Source organism: Berghia stephanieae, chromosome 4, assembly GCF_034508935.2.
Source record: "Berghia stephanieae isolate SIO BIC M18660-M18661 chromosome 4, UCSD_Bste_1.3, whole genome shotgun sequence".
NCBI lineage: Eukaryota > Metazoa > Mollusca > Gastropoda > Nudibranchia > Aeolidiidae > Berghia > Berghia stephanieae.
Window position 1 is genome coordinate 76,259,899 of NC_088363.1, and position 24,907 is coordinate 76,284,805.

Sequence of the window (24,907 nt, forward strand, 5' to 3'; positions counted from 1 at the left end):
TAAGAAAACAAAACAAAAAAACAAATTTCTAATGAGGCCATATATTGAACATGATGGTCCCAAGCCGGTATAAAGCTCTGAGGAGCAGGTCCTACATTAATGGCGCATGAAAGCTGGTGCTGAGATGTTATTTTTAGTTTCTCAGATTAATCGACACACAAACTTTAACTCCCGACGGTGTGTGATTAAGCGGAGTCGACTGTATCTTAAAGCAAGAATGTTGTAAAATAATTGAAATTGTGTTTTGAGACATATGTTTTGCTATATTGTTTTGATACAAATAGATAAAAATAATGATTATTATAGTTCTATGATAAACTTGAAAAGGAATAAGGAAGAACATGGTACTCTTTTAATATTATACACTTCATTTCATTTCCTTTCTCAGGTTCCACAGCCTTACACGAAGCTGCTGTCCTGGGTTTGGATAAAGCAGTCTCCCATCTCATCCACAAAGGTGCTAATATTCGAATCAAAGACCGTGATGGATATACACCCCTTCATGTAAGTATTTGACTAAAATTTGCTGAAATACTTCATACTCTTCTACTTCTGGATATTTTATACCAGTGTATCCTTGTTGATAACTTTTATATTCTATGTCTTATGTAATCTGGTCATTTTGATTTTTGTCATGACCTTGCTCATCATTCTGCTCAAGCTTAGCAGTTCCAGGCCAAGATTTTTTACCTGATGTGAGGTGCTTGTGTTTCATATATAATCTCTCTAATAGATTTATGGTTTAAACTTACATTATTTGCATTCACCTAACAAGAATATTTTATTCACAAGCTCTTGACCACTAAGGAGGTATAAAATTTCAACTTATCACTATTCTAATGGAATTTGTAGTTAGTCATACAATGTTGGAATTTATTGCAAAAGTTTGAGTTTCCGCCCTTGGTTTCATCCATAGTCCTGAAAAATCCTCCATGTGACCGGAATTCTTCATCTTTTAACTAAACCTTGATATATTCTCAACTTTTTGGAAAAATTAGCTCTTAACTTTTACTTCATATTTGCGGCATTTAATTCTTCAAGCTGTAATTACAGATTACAACAAATAAAAAGCAGATTTTTCCTTTGACTCTCTGACTTAAAATTCTAACAGCATCTGAAGTTTTTGATTGACTGAGGAATGGTTTGGCATACTTATAAAGAAGTACTTTGAGACAGCTTCGACACTTTTATTGAACATGAGTGATAAAAAGCAAAAGGTGCATTTAGTGGTTTTAGGACCCCAAATTTGTCTAGAACAATTTAATTTTTGTTGATGAGAATTCAATCTAGCTCCATTCTTATACACTGCAGCTTTTTTATAAATCATTTCATCATCTGCTTTACAAGCACTCCAAATACAGTCTCACATCACATTTGTCAGGTGGAGTCTCATTTTAAATCGCCATGCCACTGTGAATTTTTAATGGCCATCTGTCAAAATAATGATTTTACATATTTTTTAATGATTTTATCTCCCAATACCATATGAAGGATTGTGGAAGAATTAATTTTCATGTAATTAAGAACAAGACCTTAGACACTGCATTCACACCTTTTTGTAATAAATTCAAAGATAAATGTGTCAGTTTTTAAAAAAATTGCACTATATAATGGACTGAACTCCCATCTTATTAAACATAAAATAACCTCAATGACCACATAAAACAAAAAGGTTTAGACAAATTTATGAAATGGAGGTTAAAGTTGCACTTACCTAAGGTAACACGAGTCATAGATTGCAGGCCACATTCTCCAGCACAATAGATGACACCATTGCAAGCTAATGATAATGGCATCAGCATAGCATTTCAAAAGTATATTCGTTTTCATCTCAGTTCTGATACCCATGTATCAAAAGCAAAATCTTGTAATAAAAGAATAAAAATTGTGTTTGAAAAGAATAGACGTTAGTAATTCTCTTTTTTCCTTTCATGATCTGTAATGACAAGTGTCTTGACGAAATTACTAAAAATAAGAAGTGATCTTAGAATAGATAATAATAATAATAATAATGCTGAAAACTTATATAGCGCTATAACTCCGAGACACCAGACTCTAAGCGCTTAAATTACAAATTACTTTGGCTGAAACATACTCATTCACACACACAAGCACACACACACACACACACACACACATACACACACACAACACAACACACAACACAAACCAAACCTATCTTGCTTCTCATACCATCTACTAAAATCGAAACAAATATGTTTTAACCGAACGTTTAAAAATAGACAAACATTCTTTTTCACGAATGCTCTGCGGTAAGGCGTTCCAAATAGAGGGTCCGAAATGAGAAAAGGATCTCATTCCAGCATTTTTCCGAATTCGAGGAACAACTAGTTTTGTGGAATCACTGGCCGAACGTAAGGGGCGGGGTTTTGAATATCTTTCAATTAGTTCTGAAAGGTATGAAGGGGCAGTACCTTCAAGACAACGATACACTAAAACACAAGCTTTGAATTTAATTCTTTTCTCAACAGGCAGCCAATGCAGGTCATGAAGTAGAGGTCCGGCAGAGTCGCACCTACGCTTCATAAATACTAGTCTGGCAGCGCTGTTTTGGACAATCTGAAGACGTTTCAGATTGTATTGCGAAACGCCAAACAACAGAGCATTACAATAATCCAATTTCGATAGTACGAGGGACACAACCAGGTGCTTGGTCACATCCTCAGATATGAACCGTCTAATGGAAGCAATCTTTTTTAGTTGGAAAAAGAGAGATCTAACCAAATTATTAACCTGATGCTCCATCGACAGTCCAGAGTCTAAGAATGTGCCAAGGTTTTTCACTTTGTCAACAATTTGAATAGAGGCATCCCCCAACTTCAAATCTGTTTCACTTTTCCACTTCCTGTTCCCCACATACAGCACCTCCGTCTTATCATCATTCAGTTTCAGTCTGTTCTCATTCATCCATTTCTTAACACTTTGGATACAATTTTTACTATTGGCTGATACTTCTTGTAAATTTCTCATATTGGAAACGCAGTACAATTGCGTATCATCAGCGTATTGATGGTAAGACAGACCAAAACTTCTGATGATTTTAGACAGAGGGCCAACGTACAAAACAAAAAGAACAGATCTTGTTTTAAATGACGAATCTGCACTGAACTGAGTGTGAATGAAATGACATTTGCTTTTAACAAATCTAGCAGAACTTACAAGAATTATATGAACGCTATTTTAATTACAAGTGGGTTATCCAGAAATTTTTAAAAAGGTGAATACAGAGCCATTTTTTATTATGTTAAACATCTTTAATTGAAAGATCATACATTTTTTATGATAAATTTTAACATAAAACATTTGCATTGCGTAGTAACTTGGCTTGGACTTTTTCAAAAAAAAAAAAAAGAAAAGGGGAAGAAAGTGAACATGTGAGTTTTGACTACTTGTCCTTAATAGCACCCATTAAGGTTTGCTACTGGTTTGGTCTTTTGAACCAAAATTTAAAAGGAAGATTGGTAAAATATGTTATTTTTATTTTACTTATAATTAAATAAACATGTACCCAAATTGACTTCATCACATACTTTTTAATGATGCTAATTGATAACTCATAAACAAGGTTGAATATCAAAGTGATAAAAAGCTGCTAGAAGCTCTGGACTGTGAAAAGTAAGAAACAAAAATGAATATAAATTTATAAAAGCTTCAAAAGAGACCAAAACACCAACAAAGGAAGGTTTCGGGTCAAAACCTTCTGCAGCCATAACAAAAACAAAAATTGTATTGTTTTATTATCGGTTGAAGAAGGGTTTTGAGCCTGAAATGTTTCGTATTTGGTATTTTGTTCTCTTTTGAAGCTGTTATATTCAATTTTTAAACTACTTTTTGGAGATGAAAATCATGCGTTTTGGTTTTGATACAGATTTTTTTCGTGTAATTCTGATTTTCAGAAATACAGATTGTTAGATTTTGCCACCCTTTGAAAATCTCACTGTATGACACCAAGAACATGTTAATCTCATAAGAAAAAGCTAAATAGTCAATGGAAAGAAATCATTTTTGTTTTATCGGCAGTACGAGGATTAACACTTTTAGATTATAGTGAGATCCTTAATAATGACATAGGTTTAAAAATTGTCAAACTTTTTCTTCATACATATTTTAAGAAATTTGTTTTAATCATTTTTGGTTTCACTGTCAAGTGTTTACTATTCATATATATTATATTATGTTTTCCCTTCTCAGAGAGCTTGTGCTGCTAACAGAGGGGCTATGTGTGTCCTAATTATTTCCCATGATCCCTCTTGCCTTTTGGATAAAAATATAACGTCTGGCTGGGTGCCATTACATGTGGCTGCTATGCATGGCCATTTGGAATGTGTCGAGGTAAACATATAACTTCAATTTATATGTCATTTATTATTGCAATTTTGACCCACTGCCTCAAAATGGTATCGTATTCGGGTGAATTAGATGTTAAAAATTGAATCTATTCTTTAAAATTCTGGGTTGGGGGTCAAAATTGTTCCGTACAACCCATGTTAAATTTTTGCCAACAAACACAGACTACTTTCAATATAATATAAATATAAATATTATAAAACTATTTTTCTTACAGACTGATATACAAATAGCTTGCAAACTTATTTTTAATTAAAGGTAATCATGTCACTGGTTGACTCAAATGATTATTTATAAAATCTCCTAGGGTGTCATGATCGGTTATGTGATAAAGGTTGCAAATTTTCTGTATTTGCTGAATTCAATATGTTATAAACCCTCAGTATATTTTTCAATCACCTGCTAAACGAAAAAAAAAAGTAAGTATTCAATGCCCTTTTACTGGAGTTCGGTGCTCAGAAAGAGGTCGGTCAATGTATTTGCGTAAAAGTTCAGTAATTTTTTACTCCTGAATTGGCAACCCTGTTCGATGTTGAGAATAGCCATCTGGCTGCCCTGTTCCTCAGATTCATCTGCGCACACCTACAGACTTTATTATCAGACCGATTTTGATCATTGATGGCTCAAAAGATTATAAGCAGACAAATTATGCCATTTAATGCCTCATGAAATAGTAATCATTGTATTATGGAATGCATCTGTAAGGTGAATCATATATATGTCAATGAATAGGATTAGCTGTTATTATGATTTCCGGCAAAATATTGATTTTTCAGCTTCTCTTACTTATATCTGAAAAACATTTTTGATGTATTTTGTTGCCATCCATATTATCTTCCATCAGCTCTAAATAAGACATAATAATTGTATCTACTCACTACATCATTTTTAGATTAAAATTTTAGATTTTAGATTAAAAATAAAAACTTAAAGGTTTTGTCTCATTTTGAAACTCATTTCTTTTTTGTATTGTTTTCTTTATGAAACATATTTTTATAGCCTGCTTTTTTTTTTTAGACTGTATTAATGGAGAGAAAAATGTATTTACCTCATAAAAGTATGTTTTGAATCTAAAAACGTTTAGAATATTTGGGTATGTAACGAGGGAGAAGGATTCTTTAAATTAGAATCGATACATACATTTAAAAAAAATTTGAAAAAGCATTAAAAAAATATTTCAGATATTATTGAATTCCAAAGCGCCAATCTTCCCAAGGGCTATGAATGATGAGACACCTATAGAATTAGCGGAGAGATACAGGAGGAACAGATGCCTACAAATCTTAGGTAAGAAATCTGAAATGACTCGATTATAGATAAGAACCTAGAAATGACCATTAAACAAATACAATTCCATACATAGCTTCAAGATAAAGGCTATGAAAGTTAGATTATTTGTATTGTTTGAATTTTGAAACTAATCAGCTTTTTATTGGGATTAAGGAGTGAGCAAGCCTCCTTAGATTATGATGGATCATGGATCACAAAGTATTCTCTGAATGCTTTGATTTGATTCAGCTTTGCCAAAACTTCTGTACATCATCTTAATATGCACTGGTTTATATATTTTGCAATCATCGAAAGTTAGGTACTGGAGATGAATAAAATAACCTTGTAACCCAATTTGGGTTTTAACTTCAAAAGTCTACAGTTTTACAATTCTCATTATTTTGACCACCCGTTTAATTTTCTCGTCTAATTCTTTCTGACATTATACCATATCAGATTTGATCAGTGATATCAGATTTGATCAGTGGATACATTGCATTTTAATTAGGCAAAATCAAGCATAGTGCAGGTGGGGCTGTCTCCATATTATAAGTTGTTTACAAAGTATTGGCCAACCCTAAATTTAGTTCTATATGTGAAATGGAATAGCTGGTTGAAAAGTCTTTGCCAAGCTACCGAACCATAGTGAACCCTTCCTATTTTTTTCATTTTGTTTTTTTTTTTATCATAGAGAATGTCAAAAGCACTAACACTTGTGTCACAGACGAAGACTTTTTCCATTCAAATCTGGACAGACAGGTAAATGAATATATATTTCCTAACTCTTCTTTTCCATAGCTGAGTTGTAATCGTTTCTGTCACTGTCATCATACCACATATGGAGTAATACTTAAGTTTGGCTCTATAAAACTGCCACGTTTAAAGCTGTAATTAATTACAGATTTTAAAAAAATGAAGTTTGGTTGAATTTGGATAATTTTGTGCCAGATTCTGATTTTAGTGGAAAATAGGGTAGGATGTTTCTATTGTAGGAGGATATTCAGGTGCCAATGCTCTTATATCTGCATTGGCTTTCTGTATCTGAAAGAATTGTATATGAAATTCTTCTCCTAGTCCTTAAATACGAGTTTATCTATAATTGAACACCAAGTTATATAAATGACATGGTTTAAGTGTGTGGTCTGTTGGAGAATTTGAGATCAAGTGGGAAATTAAGCCTTTTAGTCCCTAAGAAAGGTTCATAAAATGATTCATGTAGGACATCTAATATTGCTTCCACAGATGCCTGAAATGCCTCATCGGTTCAAATATGTCATTATGATCTGAGGAGTTTTTGAGGCGACATTAAAAAAAAGATGTGCTTAAAGAACTGTCTTTTAGAATGTACTTATATTATATTCAACTTCATCTTCAGTTGCCTATACTTCTGGATGTTATTTTTTTTATAGATGTTTGGACGAAGAATGTAATCCATTGCTAATATTTAATTTGTATACCTTGAGCTGTGTGACCGGAAAGGCAATATTTAAATAAATATTTTTATCATTATGAATCATTTATATTTGAGTTGCAAATTGATCCGTTTCCAAATGAAACTACAATATATGTTTTTTGTATATCTGTAATGGTGTCCTCTTTATTTGATATGAATGTCATGTTAGCCTCTTTCAGTTTAAAGGTTCTGTTTGATTTTACAACCATGTCAAGATATGCGTTTATTAGTCATTGAGAGAGAATTTCCTGAATATTTAATAATAATAATAATAATAATAATAATAATACTTTATTGCATCCCAAAAAGGAAATTTTTTGTACAGACGTGTTATAATTTGCACAATAAGATAAAAATACAATGGAAATAGGGTGTTTCTATAAAAAAAAAGAAAGAAAAAAGGAGCAGCTCTATAACCAGAGCTGCGCTTTATAATATGAATAATATCAACACTGTAAAATAGTTAAAACTGTCACTATAAATTGAAAATTGAAAAGATTGCAAAACAAATAAATTAATAAATTAATATTTATATTTTAAAAAAGTAAAAATGAGAAATAATTATATAAAATGATTATTGCTTGTTGTTATAAAGCCTAATACTGGACGGCAGAAAAGATTTTCGGTTGAATGGGCATATTAGTTTGACCCAGTTTGATGTAACAATATATATTACAATATAATGATTTCCAGAAATGTCCATCTCTCCTTGTGTCTCTGAAACCTTTTTTTTCTGAACTCTCACATCTTCTCTAGGCTTGATATGATGACTAATAAATACTTTTATATATACACAGCATGCTGAAGCTCTTATCCAAGAACACTCCTCGGAAAACGGACTCTTTTTGATACGTAAATCCAAAAGCATTGAAAATGAGAACGTACTTAGTCTGTGTTACAACTACGGGGTTCTAAACTATGAAATCAAATCAAAGGTAATTAAAAGTAGCCGTGATCTATGTATTTTATTCTTAAAAACGTTTTATGATTTGTTTTAATAAACATGCCAGAGTTGTCTTAAAGGGGAAACTAGTATTTCACTATCGAAAATATAGAATGTGTGTCTGTAGTTTTTTTTGGTGGGTTTATTTTTTTTTTACTTAATAAATTGTTATAATATGAATAGATTTGCCCTTAGTTTACAGACTGTTAAGCACATATTCAATTTTCTTTCTGTTTTGTCTCTCCTTTCATCACATGCTTCCTCTGAAATTAAAATTGAGACAGCATTTAATAAGGAAAAAGAAAATATTCTAATGACTCGAGAACATTGATTTTTCAACTTTGTGTTTAGCATTGGATTTCAATTGATTTACATGGGGATTTCCATAACCCTGTTTTATAAAATGACTTAATATTTGCTTACTCTTTACAATTAAGCAAAACTTTATTTATAACAATGTTATTCAATTCTTTTGTCAGATGTATAGATGTCGACGTGTGCACTATATAGACAGTGGCCCTTATCATCCCTCTCTGCGTGAACTGGTTCAGTACTATCACTACTTTGAGGAAGGAACACCTGTCAAACTAATGTCTTATATTTCCAAAGGTAAATCTTTAACAGATATTGTTAAATTTGTAATGGTAACAACTCTTACATGAAAGCCATCTAACTCTGGGGGGATGCTGCTATGTATATTATTATAATGGTAATCACAGTGAAGACGGTCGTTTTTTTTGTTGTGACTGATAAAGATCTGAACAAGGGTTTTATTATTGACTCTTCAGATGTAGGAAAAAAAAAATCTAATGATTCTCTCTCTCTCTCTTCCTCCCCCCCCCCCCCCTTCTCACAGAGAGGAAAAAAGTCCCGTTCAACGTGGAGACTTATTTCAAATTGGCTTCAGGCACAAAACACGGGGAGTTACCACCAAAGAGTAAGTACCTGTTTTGGATATTTCAATACATTTTGATTGATATGAAAGGGTTTCCTGGTTAGTAGAAACTTTACCTTTATACTCCATAATATAAGACGTCTAACAATTAATTTATTCATAAAAGAGCATTAAGGTAATAATAGGGTCAAGCAATTTATGTTTGCCTAGTGTATGGTAATCTAAATGATTAAAAATAATACTGAGCCTCTCAGATGAGATGCTTTGCCTGTTGGAAGTCTAGTTTTATAAGATTTTTATATTTTGATTTGGAATTATTTATTTGCCTTGTATAGATGTCTATCTGTGTATGCGTTTTGTGATTGTTGGTTTTAAAATGTTGCAGTCATGTTTCGTATTATTATTCATGATAGCTGAGACATTTATTTATTTATCATGCCATATGGTTGTCATTATCATCATTATTATGATAATAAATTATAGTAATGATAATGATGGATATTATGATGATGATTAATAATAATAATAATAATAAAAACAAACTAATAATATTATTAATAATAAATAATGATGAATGATAATAATAAATAATAATAATAATAATAATAATAATAATATAATAATAATAATAATAATAATAATAATGATGATGAATGAGGGAAGAGAGAGAAGAGAAGAGAGATGAGAGAGAGAGAGAGAGAGAGAGAGAGAGAGAGAGAGAGAGAGAGAGAGAGAGAGAAATTATAATGATAATAATAGCAATAAAGAGAGAGAGAGAGAGAGATTATTGCTATTATTATCATTATAATTTCTCTCTCTTTCTCTCTCTCTCTCTCTCTCTCTCTCTCTGTCTCTCCCACACACACACATACACACTCACTCGCATTACCTCTGTCAACAGACACATTCACACACAAATACATACACACACACACACATATAAGTATACATACACACACACATATAAGTATATAGCTAAGTAGGTTTTATTCATTTTCATTCTGAGACTGAGACTGACACATTTATCCACAGAAAAAGATTATCCTGCCCCAGCCAAGCCTGAGCGACCAACACCGTTGCCTGAGCGAAATTCCCCTTCTTATCAAAGTCCACCGACTGTGTCACCACTGATGAAAGAACCTGTGGTCAGTATGATTTCCACAAATCAAATGAGCCCGTAATCTTTTATATCTATACTAACAAATCTGCTACATCTTCAAAGTAAAACTAATCACTGACACCTCCACTCTTTCTCTCTTCCTTCTTTCTCCCCCTCTAACTCTACCTCAGGCCGTCACATAGACATATTAAAAAAAAAAAACAACAAAATCAAACAAACAAACTGGACAACAACAAAAAACGACATGGCGACAAAGAAAAATGACACAATAAATACTTGCACCTGGTTTGTCTCTCTCACAACTCCCACTCCTCATTACCCACCGACTTAATAATAATAATAATAATATAATAATAATAATAATAATACTTTATTGCATCCCAAAAAGGAAATTTTTTGTACAGACGTGTTATAATTTACACAATAAGATAAAAATACAATGGAAATAGGATGTATATATATATATATAAAAAAAAAATAAATAAAATAAAGGAGCAGCTCTATAACCAGAGTAAACGCACTTGACGACAAGCCTGACATTTCTCTCCTCATCACTCTCTGTCTGCGTCTTTGGGGTGGATATCACTTTCCCTCTCACTCTCACTTATGGTCCCAGCGATTCTCATTCCTGGAGAAAGTCTAATGTCATTCTAGGAACTGGCCTAATGCCAAGGTCAAAAAGGGACTGGTTCAAGAACCAGAATCAGTCATCCACCCATTGTAACGAATTGATTGAATCATTACTTTTTTGGTGTATTTTTTCGATATTTTTCTCCAATCAAGATGGAATCAAGGCATAGCGATTAAGCGGAGAAGGTTTGCGATTAAGCAGAGTGATTATATAGCAGAAATTCCGTTTTTTTAAAAAATATGTAGCGTATAAGCAGAGTATGCAATTAACAGATTTGTGATTCAGCAGAGTAAATTATATATATATATATATATATATTTAATTTTAATTCCAATGGTAATTCTGCTGTTGGATTTCTGTATAGTATGACCAATTCACTTTCACTTTTTATTCATTATTGATTCGAAACCATAAATTTTTGTTTCTTTTTCATCTTCGAAATTCATCATTCTTATCATTATGATCATCATCGATACAATCACAGTTATCATCACTACCTCCACCAATGGCTTTTATGGTGATGTTGATGGCAGTAAATTTACATAGTATCTTTTCCTAAGCCTCAACACATTTTTATGATAAATTATAAAACATTAAAAGTATACAATATCTACACATGATATGTTTTGATGAAAAGAATAAGATAATCTTTTAAAACTCTGAAGACCAATCACGAGCCTTAAGGTCGGAGTGAGGTCTTCCAGGATTGTGGTTCAAATTTGCTGAGAGAACTATCACCAAAACTTTTTAGATGGGATTTTGGAATGGTAAGCAGTTAGGAATTTTTGGATCTGAGCATTTGGGATGTTTCATATTGGACCAAAGGATCTTAAATGGAGTTTATTTTTGCTCCTAATACATGCTTTTCTAAACTGTCTTGACTTTTTAAGTGTCCAAAATATTACAGTTTTCTTGTCTTGATTGATTTGCAATTTCTTCAACCCCAGCCTGTATCAGTTCATTTCAAACCTTTTGATCCTTTCTGTTGGTCCATGCTATGATGAAAAAAATGTTAAGATATGGCACAGAAATTGCAGAAATGAAAATGAGGTAAGGGATTTGTAAACTGTTCTGTTGATTTATAAGATGATGTATTTTTTTTTCTAATACTTAATATTAACTTTTCACAGAAATCTCAAAACGGTTCTCATCCATTGAAGGAAATTCCAGTGAAAAATTTAAGAAAAGGTAAATATGCAGTTATAAATTGTTTTATTAGTTGTCCCATGAGGGACTGCATTGCCTGAGTGAATATCATTGCGGTGAGTTAGAATTTTAATAAATATGCGCATTTCTGTTTTGCATTGCACCACATTCCTTTATTCCATCAGTTGGCTATAGAGAACCAAATTTCCATTTCATAAAGTACAAGTCATCTCCTGAGTGCTTTTTTTATATTAATACGCTCACATCACACTTCATTGTCTATTGCTACTTATAGGATATACTTCCTATATGAACTTGACAGTCCTCTTTTTTTTGTTTTTACCATATCCTATGACCCCCAAAAAATTCAAATGCTAACAATCTTTATCTTTGAATTATATTTCCTTCTTTTTATGCTAATATTATTGTTAATGCATTACCACTGTTATGTTGTCTTCAAAGCAAACATTGATCAAGTGCAAGTTATTAAATATTAAGGGTTAAGATTGTGTAAATTTTGTTGAACTTCTCCTTTAACATCAAATTACAACATTGACTAAGATGCACCATGTAGATATTTAGAACTGGTCAACAGCAAGTAAGCATTTCGATGTTAGATTACATAATTGCATATGAAAGGGAATTTGAAACATACAGATTATAACTTTATATCAAACATCATACATAAGGAATAAATCTAGCTTTTTATTTGCACGCTTGGCATAACTATGATTAGAATGGTCGATTCTTTTTCATTATCAGGTAATAAACTTGGTGAGGGAGAATATGGCTCAGTCCTGAAAGGTGTCCTTATCGAAAAGAAAAAGGTGGGGCTGTTTGGAAAAGACAAGGTAAAAGTGAATTATTTGATTTTTCTTTGGTAAATTTCGAGTTCAGTCTTTTGTTACCAGAGGTGCCACTTCTTTTATAAATTGCCAAGTACAGCAGAATCTGCATAAGTCAACACTCTTAAAGTCAGCACTTCTAGTTGGTCGCAAATTTTCTGTTCTGTGTTCCATTCATAATGGATAAAGTCAACCTTACTTAAAGTCAACCGATCTCTCTGGTCTAGGGGTGTTGGCTTTATCAGGATTCCACTGTATTTATTTAACCTTAAACACATTTATCAAGAAAGCTGTCCATAAGATAAAATGAGGATAGGCTGTATTAATGTTGTTATAATGTAATCTAAGAGGATATGAGAGATGATGAAATGTTTAATCATTTTCACTCTTTAAAATGTATTTGGTTTTATTTTTGTTGATATGATTCATATATGAATATTCCCCCTTTGAAAGGTTTAATAGGCTTGACTGAAAAGTCTTGATACCTATTGAAAATATCTCCCAGTGTATTGAACTCACTAGTGTAAACTTTACACACATTTTGATGTAAAGTTTGCACTAGTGAGTTCAATACATACGTTTTGATGTAATTTATTCTTGTATTAGGTCACCAAATTTTGTTAAGATGCTATTTCTTGATTCTGATCAATCTTATTTGAAAAAACCCATACTCCAACATGTCGGTTGAAGATATCACACACAAAAAATCATGCAATAAACAACAGGCGGTGGCTGAGTTCCTTACTGAAAAGATATATGAACTCATAAATGGCTGTAAACAGCTGAAACATGTTTATGGTGACTGGTATGTTGGTTTTCGAACAGTTCAATGGTAGCTTAAGTGATTTAATGGAATTGATGCTGCCTCTACCAACATTAATAAGCAGGCTCGCAGTGGTTGTCCACAAACTGCATGGAGTGAAGCAAATCAAGAACAAATAGACAAACTTAACCAAGTCAATCTCGGTTAAAACAATCAACCACTTTGCAAAGGCTTAGAATTTCATAGGGAAGAGTAGAAGATATAGTTTTAAAAATCCTGGGTTATAGAATGGTATGTGGTCATTAGATACTGGGAATGCTCACACTAACGCATGCTATATTGAAAGAGGAAGTTTTCTTGAAGTCGTAGAACACCCCATTTACAGTACTGATTTAGCTCCAAGCAAGTAACTATTTCCTTTTCTTAAGACTTAAGAGACACCTCAAGGAGGTAAAGGGAGGTGCAGGCATCGATGACTCAATGGTGTCGAAGTTTGCCATGTGAATTTCTCTTTGACGTGATGCAATAACTGGTGCATAGTTGACTGCTTTTGTATTCATGGGAACAGTGACTATGCTGAAATTTAAAATGATAAACGGAAAAGACATAAACTAAGCTTTGTTTTGATAATATCAAATTAAGGAGCAGGCACTGATGTAAGATAAAGATCTGAACAAGGGTTTACGAAAGGTGCCAGACAAAGCAAGAAAGAACAATACATGAAAATAAACATCCCAAAAAATCAGTTGACCTCGACTGGGGATCGACCTCAGACTGATTACTGGTCAGATGTGCTATCATTTCTTGTAATTTTCTTTCTAGCTTTGTCTGGCACCTTTCATACACACTTGTTCAGATCTTTTGTTTGATACCATTGTCAATTTTGTATGTATTATAGTTTTTAAAATACAAGACTTTTCAATCTATCCTTGTTCACATATATATATGGTGGCTTGACAAAATGTGTTGAATGGTTAAAAAAAAATTAAATTCCTGAAACTAGTTCAAATGTTCAGAGCAATCCTTCTTGAGTCAAATGAGAAGTATAAGGTATAGAGAAATGCTTGATGAAAACAGAGAATACAAATATCACAAGTGTCAGGGAGCCAAACTCTGGATCCGATTGATACGACAACATCCCCTGGCTGAGAAAGAGAGATCAGCGAGCAGCCACACTAGTCACTGAGCCATCAGCCAGTCGGACCCCTAGTACTGCTCTCTCGCACTGTGATATTTTTATTCTCTGTTTTCTCCATACCCTATATTTTTCATTATCATTGATATCAGTGCCCCTCCACACTTTTCCTGAGTAAAATGCAATTTAAATTTTCTAAATATCTTTAAGAGGGACAAAGTTACAGATATTTCATTAAAGAACAAGCCCTCATTTTTCACAGGCTTTATCTTTATTTTGTTTCGCTCATATCTCTGAAACAGTCAGTGCAAACCGACACCTTTTTTCAGACATCAAACATGTTTGTTTTAACATTTGTTTTTGCTCAGCAGTTTTGTTTTATTTTTAACTCATTTTAATTATTATGCCCACCATTAACTTATTGCTTTTTCAAAAATCTATCCATTATACCTCAAGCATACAGATGTAGCCATCAAAACATTCCATTCTGTTGGGAGTCTTGATGATTTCAATCAGGAAGCCCATGTCATGCAGTCTTTGCATCATGAATATATTGTAGAGCTATTGGGAGTTTGTCAGGGACCACCACTCATGTTGGTAAGGGGGTTTACTCACTGCTGTGCTTCATTCATTATTAAAAAAAAAACAAAACAAAGATAAATAGACATGCAAGTTTATATAGCACATTTCCATGATTTAACAATGCGCTTCTTAAACCTTTATTATTATTATAAGTTAGAACTTTACCTGCTGGATTCAAACACAAAGCGGGTAAGGAATTGCTGATTTGATATTAAGCATCTTCATTTGTAAGTCAATTAGGCTTTGGACCATAGATTCTGTCAATCTTCGTAGTCAAGTGTTGTGGCATTCATCTTGTAGCTTATTGGTCCTTGCTTTGAGTTAGCCATAGGCCATAGGTGGCCCAATGTTGAGTCCTTTACTCTTACTTTCTCACCATACTCAAGTGTAAAATGAATACATGGCCAGCATGGTTCAGCAGTAAAATCTTTGCTTTGTGTAGCACTGTGTGGCCTTTTTGCAATACTGCGCTGCAGCTGAGTCCTCGGTTATTCCAGTCTTCCCTTGGAATAGACCCTCAAGACAAACTTTTCTTGGTAATTGATAAAGGCAATTTTACTTTTATTTCCTTTATTTAATAGCATTGTCTCTATTTTTAAAAATCACAGGCAACATGTCTCGCCTCACATGTTAAATGTTGCTGTTTGCTTAGGACCTATTGTCAAGTACTTTGAGCACATTTGATGGATATTATGCTATATAAAAGCTCATAATATATTAAAAGATTACAAAACAAAACAAAAAGTAGAAAAAGCACACATATCGATAGATTTGATTTCTTTATTTATCTTTAGCTCTGTATTATTTTTTTGTAGTTTATTTTGTTTGCTGTTTATATTATTTTGTACTATTGCATTTTTTTATTTTTATTATGTGATTTTAGGTTGAAGAATTTGTGCCTATGGGTTCCATGTTAGACTTTCTGGAGGACCATCCTAGTAAAGTCAGGGTGAAAGAGGTGACCATTGTCCTTCCACTTATCCTTTATATGCGCATGTTATTTTAATTGTATACTTTCAACCATTTTAGCAGTTCCCTTTAACCGCCTCTTTTCTTCGAAAATTGTGGCATCATAATCTAGGTGACTAATGTCAACTTATTTTCAATTTTAGAGTAAAAACAATGGAAAATTAATGCTTCAAAGTATGTATTTTTAAACTTTAAATATTACAAGATAAGATTATAAAAAGACTCCTCTGGCCTTTGATCTGCTTACGGAACACTCTTGCTTCTGAGCCATATTGAGACCTTTAAATTTAAAAATGCCCTGCAGACTATCAGGAAAGTACCATGATTTGATTTTTCCTTTGGATTTACACACCAACTATAATTCTTAGTGTGACTGAGTCTGTCTATTTATATGTAGTCCTTCAGAGACATGAAGCCCGTAGAGCCTGAGCTTATCTGATCAGATTTCAATAGCGTGAAATGGACAATAGCAATTGCTTGCTATCCTTTGGATAGGACGCAAGCTATCACAAAGTAATTTCCACCAGATCTAGTTGACTCAGCTGCTTGATGGACCAGGGGATCAGAAAATAAATATTGACTGCACCCGATAGAACTCGGTGTGAAGAGAGTTCTCTGCCAACTGAACTATTGGGACCCAGAGGAAGAAGAAAAATGAAGAAGAAGATCCCTCTATAGTGTAATGGTAATACATTCCAGATAATTGGAATGATTAAGACCATCAAACTGACATAGGTCTAACCTTAATAAATTATTTTTCAGTACCAAGAGGTGGTACCTATAATCGGGGCATTTGCTCTGGTCTTTGACTGCCATTCCTCAACCATGGTTGTCTTTCTTTGCATGCTGATTTTCACTGGTCATCTCTTTATGGATCCACAATGTCATGTTAGAATGACCAAAAATCGACCAACTTTTCTCTGCTTTTTCACTTCCTTTTTACTTTGCATTGCTACAATCAGCATATCAGGAGAAAAGCCTATAATTGACTTGCCTTTAAATTAATTGTGCGGCTATGTGGGTATGACACTCCTTCAGATCAGAAGGCATTGGGTTTGAGTCACGCTCTGAGTAGTGCATACTTGAAACTTTGGAAAAGGCTCTTTACCCTCATTCTCTCTCACTGTACTCATGTGTAAAATTAGTACCTGGCTGTTAACAGCTTTATCTCTGTCAGGAAAAAATTGTAATATCGCCTAAGAGGCATCATGTCACGTCCTCCATGTAAAGTGTTGCTGTTAGCTAGGGACCCCCTTATAAAGCACTTTGAGCACATTTAGTGGGTATTTTTGTCTTTTTATTTTTTTTTTTAAACAGTTAAAAAATCTTAGCTGGATTTATTTTAAATGATGTGAAATAGAATGGTTTTCTACTTTGTCATAATTAGGAGCTGTATTTATGGGCAGCCCAGATAGCCATGGGAATGATGTACCTGGAGACTCAGAGTCTGGTGCATCGAGATCTTGCTGCCAGAAACATCCTACTCAAGTCATTACAACATGTAAGTAACAACAAAAAATAAAAATAAAGTAGCCCCCCAGAACCATAAGGTCCATGGAGTCGGAGTCCTAGTTTCTGTAGTGCTAAATGGAGAATATCAATTGCTTGCTACCCTTTTTATAGGATGTTAGTTTATCACAAAATACTTTCAACCAGATCTGATAGACTCAGCTAACCAATCACTGTTACCAGGTAGATACAGTTTGAGGAGGGGGGGGGGAGGGGTGTCAGAAAAAAAAAAATCTTTACTTCATATGGGGTCGATCTCATTCCCTTTGCGTGTGAAGGGATTGTTCCAATAACTGAGCTATCGGGATCCCCTATTACAATATGTGAGTAAATTTAGTTAAAACTGGGAGAGTTGTGTCAGCCATTTCACTTATACTTGGAAGACGGACGTTCAGGCCTTGCTCTTAGCACCTCATTTTTACCTTGAGCAAGAAACTTAATAACCCCTTTTGCTTTTTTTATTTATTCTTTTTTCTATGGTGTACCATGGTGGCTGGTTTATCTGACAATTTTTTTTTCATATGTAAATAGGGAATTGTAGTATTTATCTCCTTTATTTACGACAATGATTTAAGTAAATAATATTTACTATTTATGGCTTGATTTGGCTATGAATTCATTGCATTTGTTTTGTTTTGTTTGTTTGTTTTTTGTTTTTTCCACTCATTATTGATAATATTGTAAAGTGCCCAGAGCTTGTGTTTTACACGAGAATGAGCGCTGTATAAATGTTTATTATTATTCTTCTTCTTCTTCTTCTTCTTCTTCTTCTTCTTCTTCTTCTTCTTCTTATTATTATTATTATTATTATTATATTATTATTATTATTATTATTATTATTATTATTATTATTATTATTATTATTATTCTCCCACTTTGGGAGAGTTGTGTCAGCCATTTCACTTATACTTGGAAGACGGACGTTCAGGCCTTGCTCTTAGCACCTCATTTTTACCTTGAGCAAGAAACTTAATAACCCCTTTTGCTTTTTTTATTTATTCTTTTTTCTATGGTGTACCATGGTGGCTGGTTTATCTGACAATTTTTTTTTCATATGTAAATAGGGAATTGTAGTATTTATCTCCTTTATTTACGACAATGATTTAAGTAAATAATATTTACTATTTATGGCTTGATTTGGCTATGAATTCATTGCATTTGTTTTGTTTTGTTTGTTTGTTTTTGTTTTTTCCACTCATTATTGATAATATTGTAAAGTGCCCAGAGCTTGTGTTTTACACGAGAATGAGCGCTGTATAAATGTTTATTATTATTCTTCTTCTTATTCTTCTTCTTCTTCTTTTTCTTCTTCTTCTTCTTCTTCTTCTTCTTCTTCTTCTTCTTCTTCTTCTTATTATTATTATTATTATTATTATTATATTATTATTATTATTATTATTATTATTTTTATTTTTATTATTATTATTTTATTACTATTGTTATCATTATTATTATGTTATTATTATTATTATTATTATTATTATTATTATTATTATTATTATTATTATTATTATTATTATTATTATTATTATTATTATTAGGGGTTTTTTTTAATAATGTAAAAAGTATGTATTGTTTGATTTTGTCAAATTATATTTTGTGAACTTAATTTCGTCATGTAAATCTGTCAGAATTCTGTAAAGTGAAGCAGAGAACACAAAATTATTCTTCGACTGTTTTTTTAATGGATTCCTGAAATGATGCCCTAACAATATAGCAATGGATGTTTATCTCATGATTTCACTAACACACCAGTTCTTAGTCTCTCTTCAAAACAAACAGTGGCCAACTGTCCTGATAAAATTGGGACTGCACCGATTTGAGCATCTGAGAAAAATTTAAAGAGAAAAAAAATGGGACGATTTATTTACGTGGAAATCACCCTTGCATGACCCAGGATTATGCTTTATTTTATTATTATTTTTTTTTTGGACTAGCAAATTGAAACAAGGAACAGAAAAAGCTCTAATTCTAAATTAAGATTATATTATATAATAGTCCAAACATACTACTATTTTAGGTCATGATGATATAGTGCATTAGGGTGTCCCACTTTAGCTCTTTGAAAAGTTGGCCGCTATGAAAACAGGCTTTCTCTGCTGGACTCTCTTTCATCCACCTGAGGCAGACCTGATATTACCCTTGATTACCATAAAAACAGAACTTTATGAGCTAGGGCATGGTTATTTACTCTAAGCCTTTCAGAGCAGAGGGTTAAACATGAATTTTGTTTATCCAATTAGGAGGCAAAGACTATACAGCTGTCCCACACTGTTGCTGAAAGTCGAAATTACAGAACACAGTATGATACTACATGTCTCGAAATAAAAGTCATAAACTCATATATCTCCCAGATAAATCAATTGAATTCGATTCCATATCACAAACAACTCTTTCAATAAAAGTTTTTTTTTGATGGGATGCAAAATTTTGTATATGATGCAAATAATTAATACAAGATCTGATGGATACGATTGTGATTGAAAGTGACTCAATGAGTCTCAGTCCAAATGATAAGATAAACAGAAACCATGATCATTACCATATAGTTGCATAAAAGAATTGGTAAAGTTCTGAATCCAGTAAAGCAATTTATATATCCTGGCACGATCATACCATCTGATGGAAGTTCCGAAGTTGAAATTATATGCCAGGTTCATCAAGCAAAAGCAACCTTCCAAAGCATAGTCAACATTTTCCTCGACAGAAACATATGTCAAACACAAAAATTGAGGCCACGGCAGTGCAATATAGAACTCATAGTGACGTACTCATGTGAAAAATGGATGGCGAGCAGACAAATAGTAAAAGAATTGATGCGGTGGAGATGTGGTTCATAAGGAGAATGCTAAAGATTCCATGGACTGACAAAAAGATAATCACAGAAGTGATGGAGATAGTGGAGTGCATGATCAGGAGGATAAGAAAAAGAGAGGAAAAATTCATGGGTGATATCATGAAAAGGAAAGGATTGGAAAATTTTATAATTACTGGAAAGTGAGAAGGAAAAAGAGCACCTGGCCGGCAGTGGCAAAAAAATGATAGACAGTAGATAGAATGGCTGGGAACAGGAAGGAAAAATAGCACAGTGCAGAAGATGCAAGAAAGAATGGAGTGGAGAGCTTTGATATACTTGCCAATGCAGTGAAGTACATGAACAACTAACAATCCATTAGAAATGAAACACTGAAAACTGGTCGTGAAGAGCACCTTTAACCAGAAAAGAAATTTTTTATTCTTATTCAGCGATGATTACAAAATAATGAACTAATTGAATTTGTGAAATTGGCAAAGAGGAGTGTGTCATTCCACGTTTGACTGGCTGTCCATCTATCCTTCTCTGCCTTCTGTACTAAAATCTTTTAATTTTCATTTTATCCAGGTAAAAATCAGTGATTTTGGCCTTTCCAGGGCGATGGGATCAGACAAAGAATATTACAAAGCTTCTAAAGGAGGACGATGGCCAATAAAATGGTGAGGCTATTTTATAGATATCCAACTCTCCACAAGTTTTACAATCAATCCTCTTCATTGGCTCGTAGACACTAGCACTTCTATTTTTTTTTTTTAATTTCATCATTGATAAAACTGACTGATCTTTCTGAGTGTTTGTCTGAATTCATTTTCAGCCAAATCCTGGAGCAAATTCTGACTTTCACATTCCCGTGTGTTGTTTTCATACAAAGGAGAATGGTAAAGGCTACTTTCAAACTTGTAAAATCCACTAGTGTTAAGTGATTTCATGCTTCCTGACCATACAATAGATGAAAAGCTGGGCATTTGATCGTGACTGGTTTCGAGGCTATTTTTTCTGTGGTTGTTGATGGCTCAGGTTTCATTAAACTTTTCTCTCTCTGGCTCTCTCTCTCTCTCTCTCTCTCTCTCTCTCTCTCTCTCTCTCTCTCTCTCTCTCTCTCTCTCTCTCTATCCCCCTCTCTCTCTATCTTTCTATCTATCTCTTTGTGTGTGTTTCTCTCTCAATCTGTCTCTGGTTGGGGTCTTTGACCTCCCGCGATGGGCAGGAGGTCACGCTATATCTTCTATACCCCTATATCTGTTTTCCGACTTGCTTTCTGTCTTTGTCTTGGAATGAGATTACTCAGATTAGGATGGAAATAGATAATTGAACATTTTTTTATCCTAATAAAGGTATGCCCCAGAGAGTGTTAACTTTGGCCACTTTTCTCATGCATCTGATGTTTGGAGCTATGGGGTGACTTTGTGGGAGATGTTCACATATGGACAGGCACCTTTTGAAAATATGTCTGGTGTAGAGGTAAGCAATTTGTCCATTTTTTTCTCTTTCGTTTTATATAATTTTTTATTTTTTGCTTTTTTATTAGAGAGCAATACTCTCTACTCGCCTAGGCACATCCATTTGTTCTCACCATTTGAGTAAGAAAAAACTATTTTTGTGTTGGGCAAGGTGTGAAATTTTGTGCAAAATTCTGAAAATGGCTGGTAAGGAAAGGGTTAATGACAAGACAAGACAAGACTGTTATTGTGCTAATCTTTAAGTAGGAAAACAGCGGAGTGTGCCCACATATCTGAGCTAGGGAAAAAAGACTCCTGCGTCACGTGAATGAACCTTAGTGAACTCTCTTATAAACTTTCATGAGCATTTGTAACATTGCATTCTGAAATTAACTGCAGTAAAATATTTCATTACCATTACAAAATGGAACTCTAGTAATTTTTTTCCTATAACACAATGAGCATATATGCATTATGAATAAGACTGTTATAAAACTTTTTATTTTGTTAATAAGCTCTCTGAAACAGGTTATAGTTAAATCCTATATTTCTATAATGGGAAAGTAAAACATAGGTAGATTATACTTTTTTCAATGAAAACTTAGGTGTGGCTGTGTGGTCTTGTGGTATGACACTCACTTTCAGATCAGAAGGTCCTGGGTTCAAGCCTCGCTTGGCACATAGTTGAGTTCCTGGATAGGCTCTTTGCTCACATTCTCTCACCATACTCGGGTGTAAAGTGAAAACTTGGCCATTAACAGCGTTGTCTCTGTCCAAAAAAAATAAAAATTGTGATATCGCCTAACAGGCGTCATGTCACGTCCTACATGTTAAGTGTTGCTGTTTGTTTTTTAATCTTTTTATTTTCATTACTCTATTGTCCATCTTTTATTTTCATTACAACTATTTGTCTCATATTATACAAAAATGCATGCACATCTTGATTGAAGTACATTTTTATAAATGCCATTCATTATTCTGTCACTGAGTGTATTATTTTTTCTGCATCTTTGCCAGGTCATCAAATACATTGAGGATGGAAAGCGTCTAGCCCAACCTGAAAGATGCACCCCTGCTGTGTACCAGATAATGACTCGGTGCTGGTCATTGAAACCGGAGGACCGCCCACCTTTCACACAGCTTAATCGTATATTTGACGAAGACCCAGAATATGGCAATACAAAAGAAATTATTGCTGCTATGAAAAATAAGTAGGGAATAACAAAAGTGGTTCAAAGGCCTCGGAAATATTACAGCTGATTTAAAATTTAAAAAACCAGTCTTATGTTCTTAAAAAGAAAGAAAAAAAATCAACATTAATATTATTTTAAAAGTTACAATTGTTTTACTTGATTTGTCAAGACAGTCAAACACATTATAATTTAATTGTTCTCTACATTCCAGTCAAATAAAAAGAATCTTTTATTCTAAAAGCAGATATATCAAAGACAATTCGTAATATATTTGAATGTGAATGACGGCTTGGCAACTGTGATCAGTCATCTCAAAGTGCTGTTATGTCAGGATGAAGTTGATAATTAGAATCTATTATTCTGATTAAAATCTATTATTCTACCCATCTCCCTAAACTAAACAGTAAAAAGTAATAAACAAAAATGAATATAGCAATAAAAACATAAATGCATTTCTATAAAAGCAGATTGACTCGGTCGGTCCAACGTACCAAATATTTCTCCGTGTCAGTTTGGTTTTATAGTAATGAATTTAAGCTTTTATTGTTTTTTTTGTTGTTGGCTGAAGAAGAGTTTTGAGCCCGAAATTTCTGTGTTTGGTATTTTGTTCTTTTTTGATGCTGTTATATTCATTTTGACCGTTCTGTGTTTGGTATTTTGTTCTTTTTTGATGCTGTTATATTCATTTTTGTTTATTACTTTTTACAGTCCACAGCCTCTAGCAGCTTATTATCACTTTTCCTAAATAGTAACACATAATGATATCAAGTTTACAATAATAATTTGTGATGTGAGTTTTTCAAATGTTGAATTTCACTAAAATTACATTTTTGTAAAAAGAAGTATATTTAGATATTTTTGAAAGTGTCTTCATTCAAAGATGACAAAATCGGAATCGATTAACCCTTTCGGATGGAAGCCACCCACAGTCTCACCCCCTAGAGTTGGACCCTCTCGGCAACCGGTCAAATTGTCACCTTATCACCAAAATAAATTTTAAAAAATTTTTTTTCAAGAAATGAATCCATAAAAATATACTTTTTCTTAAAGAGGAATAAATTCTATGCATTATTAACATGGCTAGAAGTATAATTGATAATATTGAAGAGCTCACATGAGTTGTGATTTCAAAGTCAAAAGAATTTTGAAAAGTAAAAAAACATACCTTGTTGACCACTCCACCACCACTGGTCAAAACACTTTCATCGTCACTATTACTATTGTCAGTCTCCCACTCCTCTTCATCAACACAATTTCATAGAACTATCACTCTTCATCTCCACATTTTACTTGTTCTTTAAAACTCAACACTAGATTTTAAACGTTGTAGCATGACTACAAGACTGAATACAACAACAAAACAAAGTGAAACTGAAAGTAGAATCTTTCCCCTATTATTATAACTTCATACAAGAGAGTTCCTCTGTTTAGATATGTTCATTGTCATAGTACTCTTGATTCACATTGATTGCCAGTATACTGGCAACATTCACGGAATGGATTATAATCGGCATCATCGGTATACAGGCGAGGAACATGTGAAAGGGTTAAGGGGTAGAATTGAATATTTCTTACATTATTGCATTTTGGAATTCAAACTTTTTTCCCAACGCACACTCGCAAGCTTATGCAGTACTCGAGGAAAACATGTTCAGAATTCCAAAAATCTAATAATCTTAAGCTGAAGATTTAAAATAAAATACTTATTTGAGGAGAGAAAAATATTTGTTTAAATTTCCTAATTGTGATCTCTTTGACTTTAAAGTCAATTTTCTTTACCTTGTTAGTACCGACATGATATCAGATTGACATAACAGGTCACAGTTGGTATC

At 33.1% G+C, this 24,907-nt stretch overlaps 1 protein-coding gene across 7 annotated transcripts in view; it reads left to right on the forward strand.

Annotated features, from left to right (window-relative positions):
* LOC144971264 (tyrosine-protein kinase HTK16-like) overlaps window positions 1-24,214 on the forward strand; it is a 34,905-nt gene extending 10,691 nt beyond the window's left edge. For 6 of the 7 annotated variants that reach the window (XM_078911872.1, XM_078911867.1, XM_078911866.1 and 3 more), the window contains 16 exons: window positions 389-504; window positions 4,213-4,353; window positions 5,550-5,655; window positions 6,329-6,396; window positions 7,888-8,025; window positions 8,513-8,642; window positions 8,890-8,970; window positions 9,961-10,073; window positions 11,810-11,867; window positions 12,588-12,676; window positions 15,025-15,165; window positions 16,034-16,108; window positions 17,507-17,620; window positions 21,011-21,102; window positions 21,778-21,904; window positions 22,900-24,069. In XM_078911872.1, coding sequence (XP_078767998.1) covers window positions 389-504; window positions 4,213-4,353; window positions 5,550-5,655; window positions 6,329-6,396; window positions 7,888-8,025; window positions 8,513-8,642; window positions 8,890-8,970; window positions 9,961-10,073; window positions 11,810-11,867; window positions 12,588-12,676; window positions 15,025-15,165; window positions 16,034-16,108; window positions 17,507-17,620; window positions 21,011-21,102; window positions 21,778-21,904; window positions 22,900-23,097 — 1,787 coding nt within the window. In that variant the 3' untranslated portion in view covers window positions 23,098-24,069. Of the gene's footprint in view, window positions 1-388; window positions 505-4,212; window positions 4,354-5,549; window positions 5,656-6,328; window positions 6,397-7,887; window positions 8,026-8,512; window positions 8,643-8,889; window positions 8,971-9,960; window positions 10,074-11,809; window positions 11,868-12,587; window positions 12,677-15,024; window positions 15,166-16,033; window positions 16,109-17,506; window positions 17,621-21,010; window positions 21,103-21,777; window positions 21,905-22,899 lie in introns of all 7 variants that reach the window. The other variant, XM_078911869.1, reaches the window with a different exon arrangement.
* Window positions 24,215-24,907: the final 693 nt, after the last annotated feature.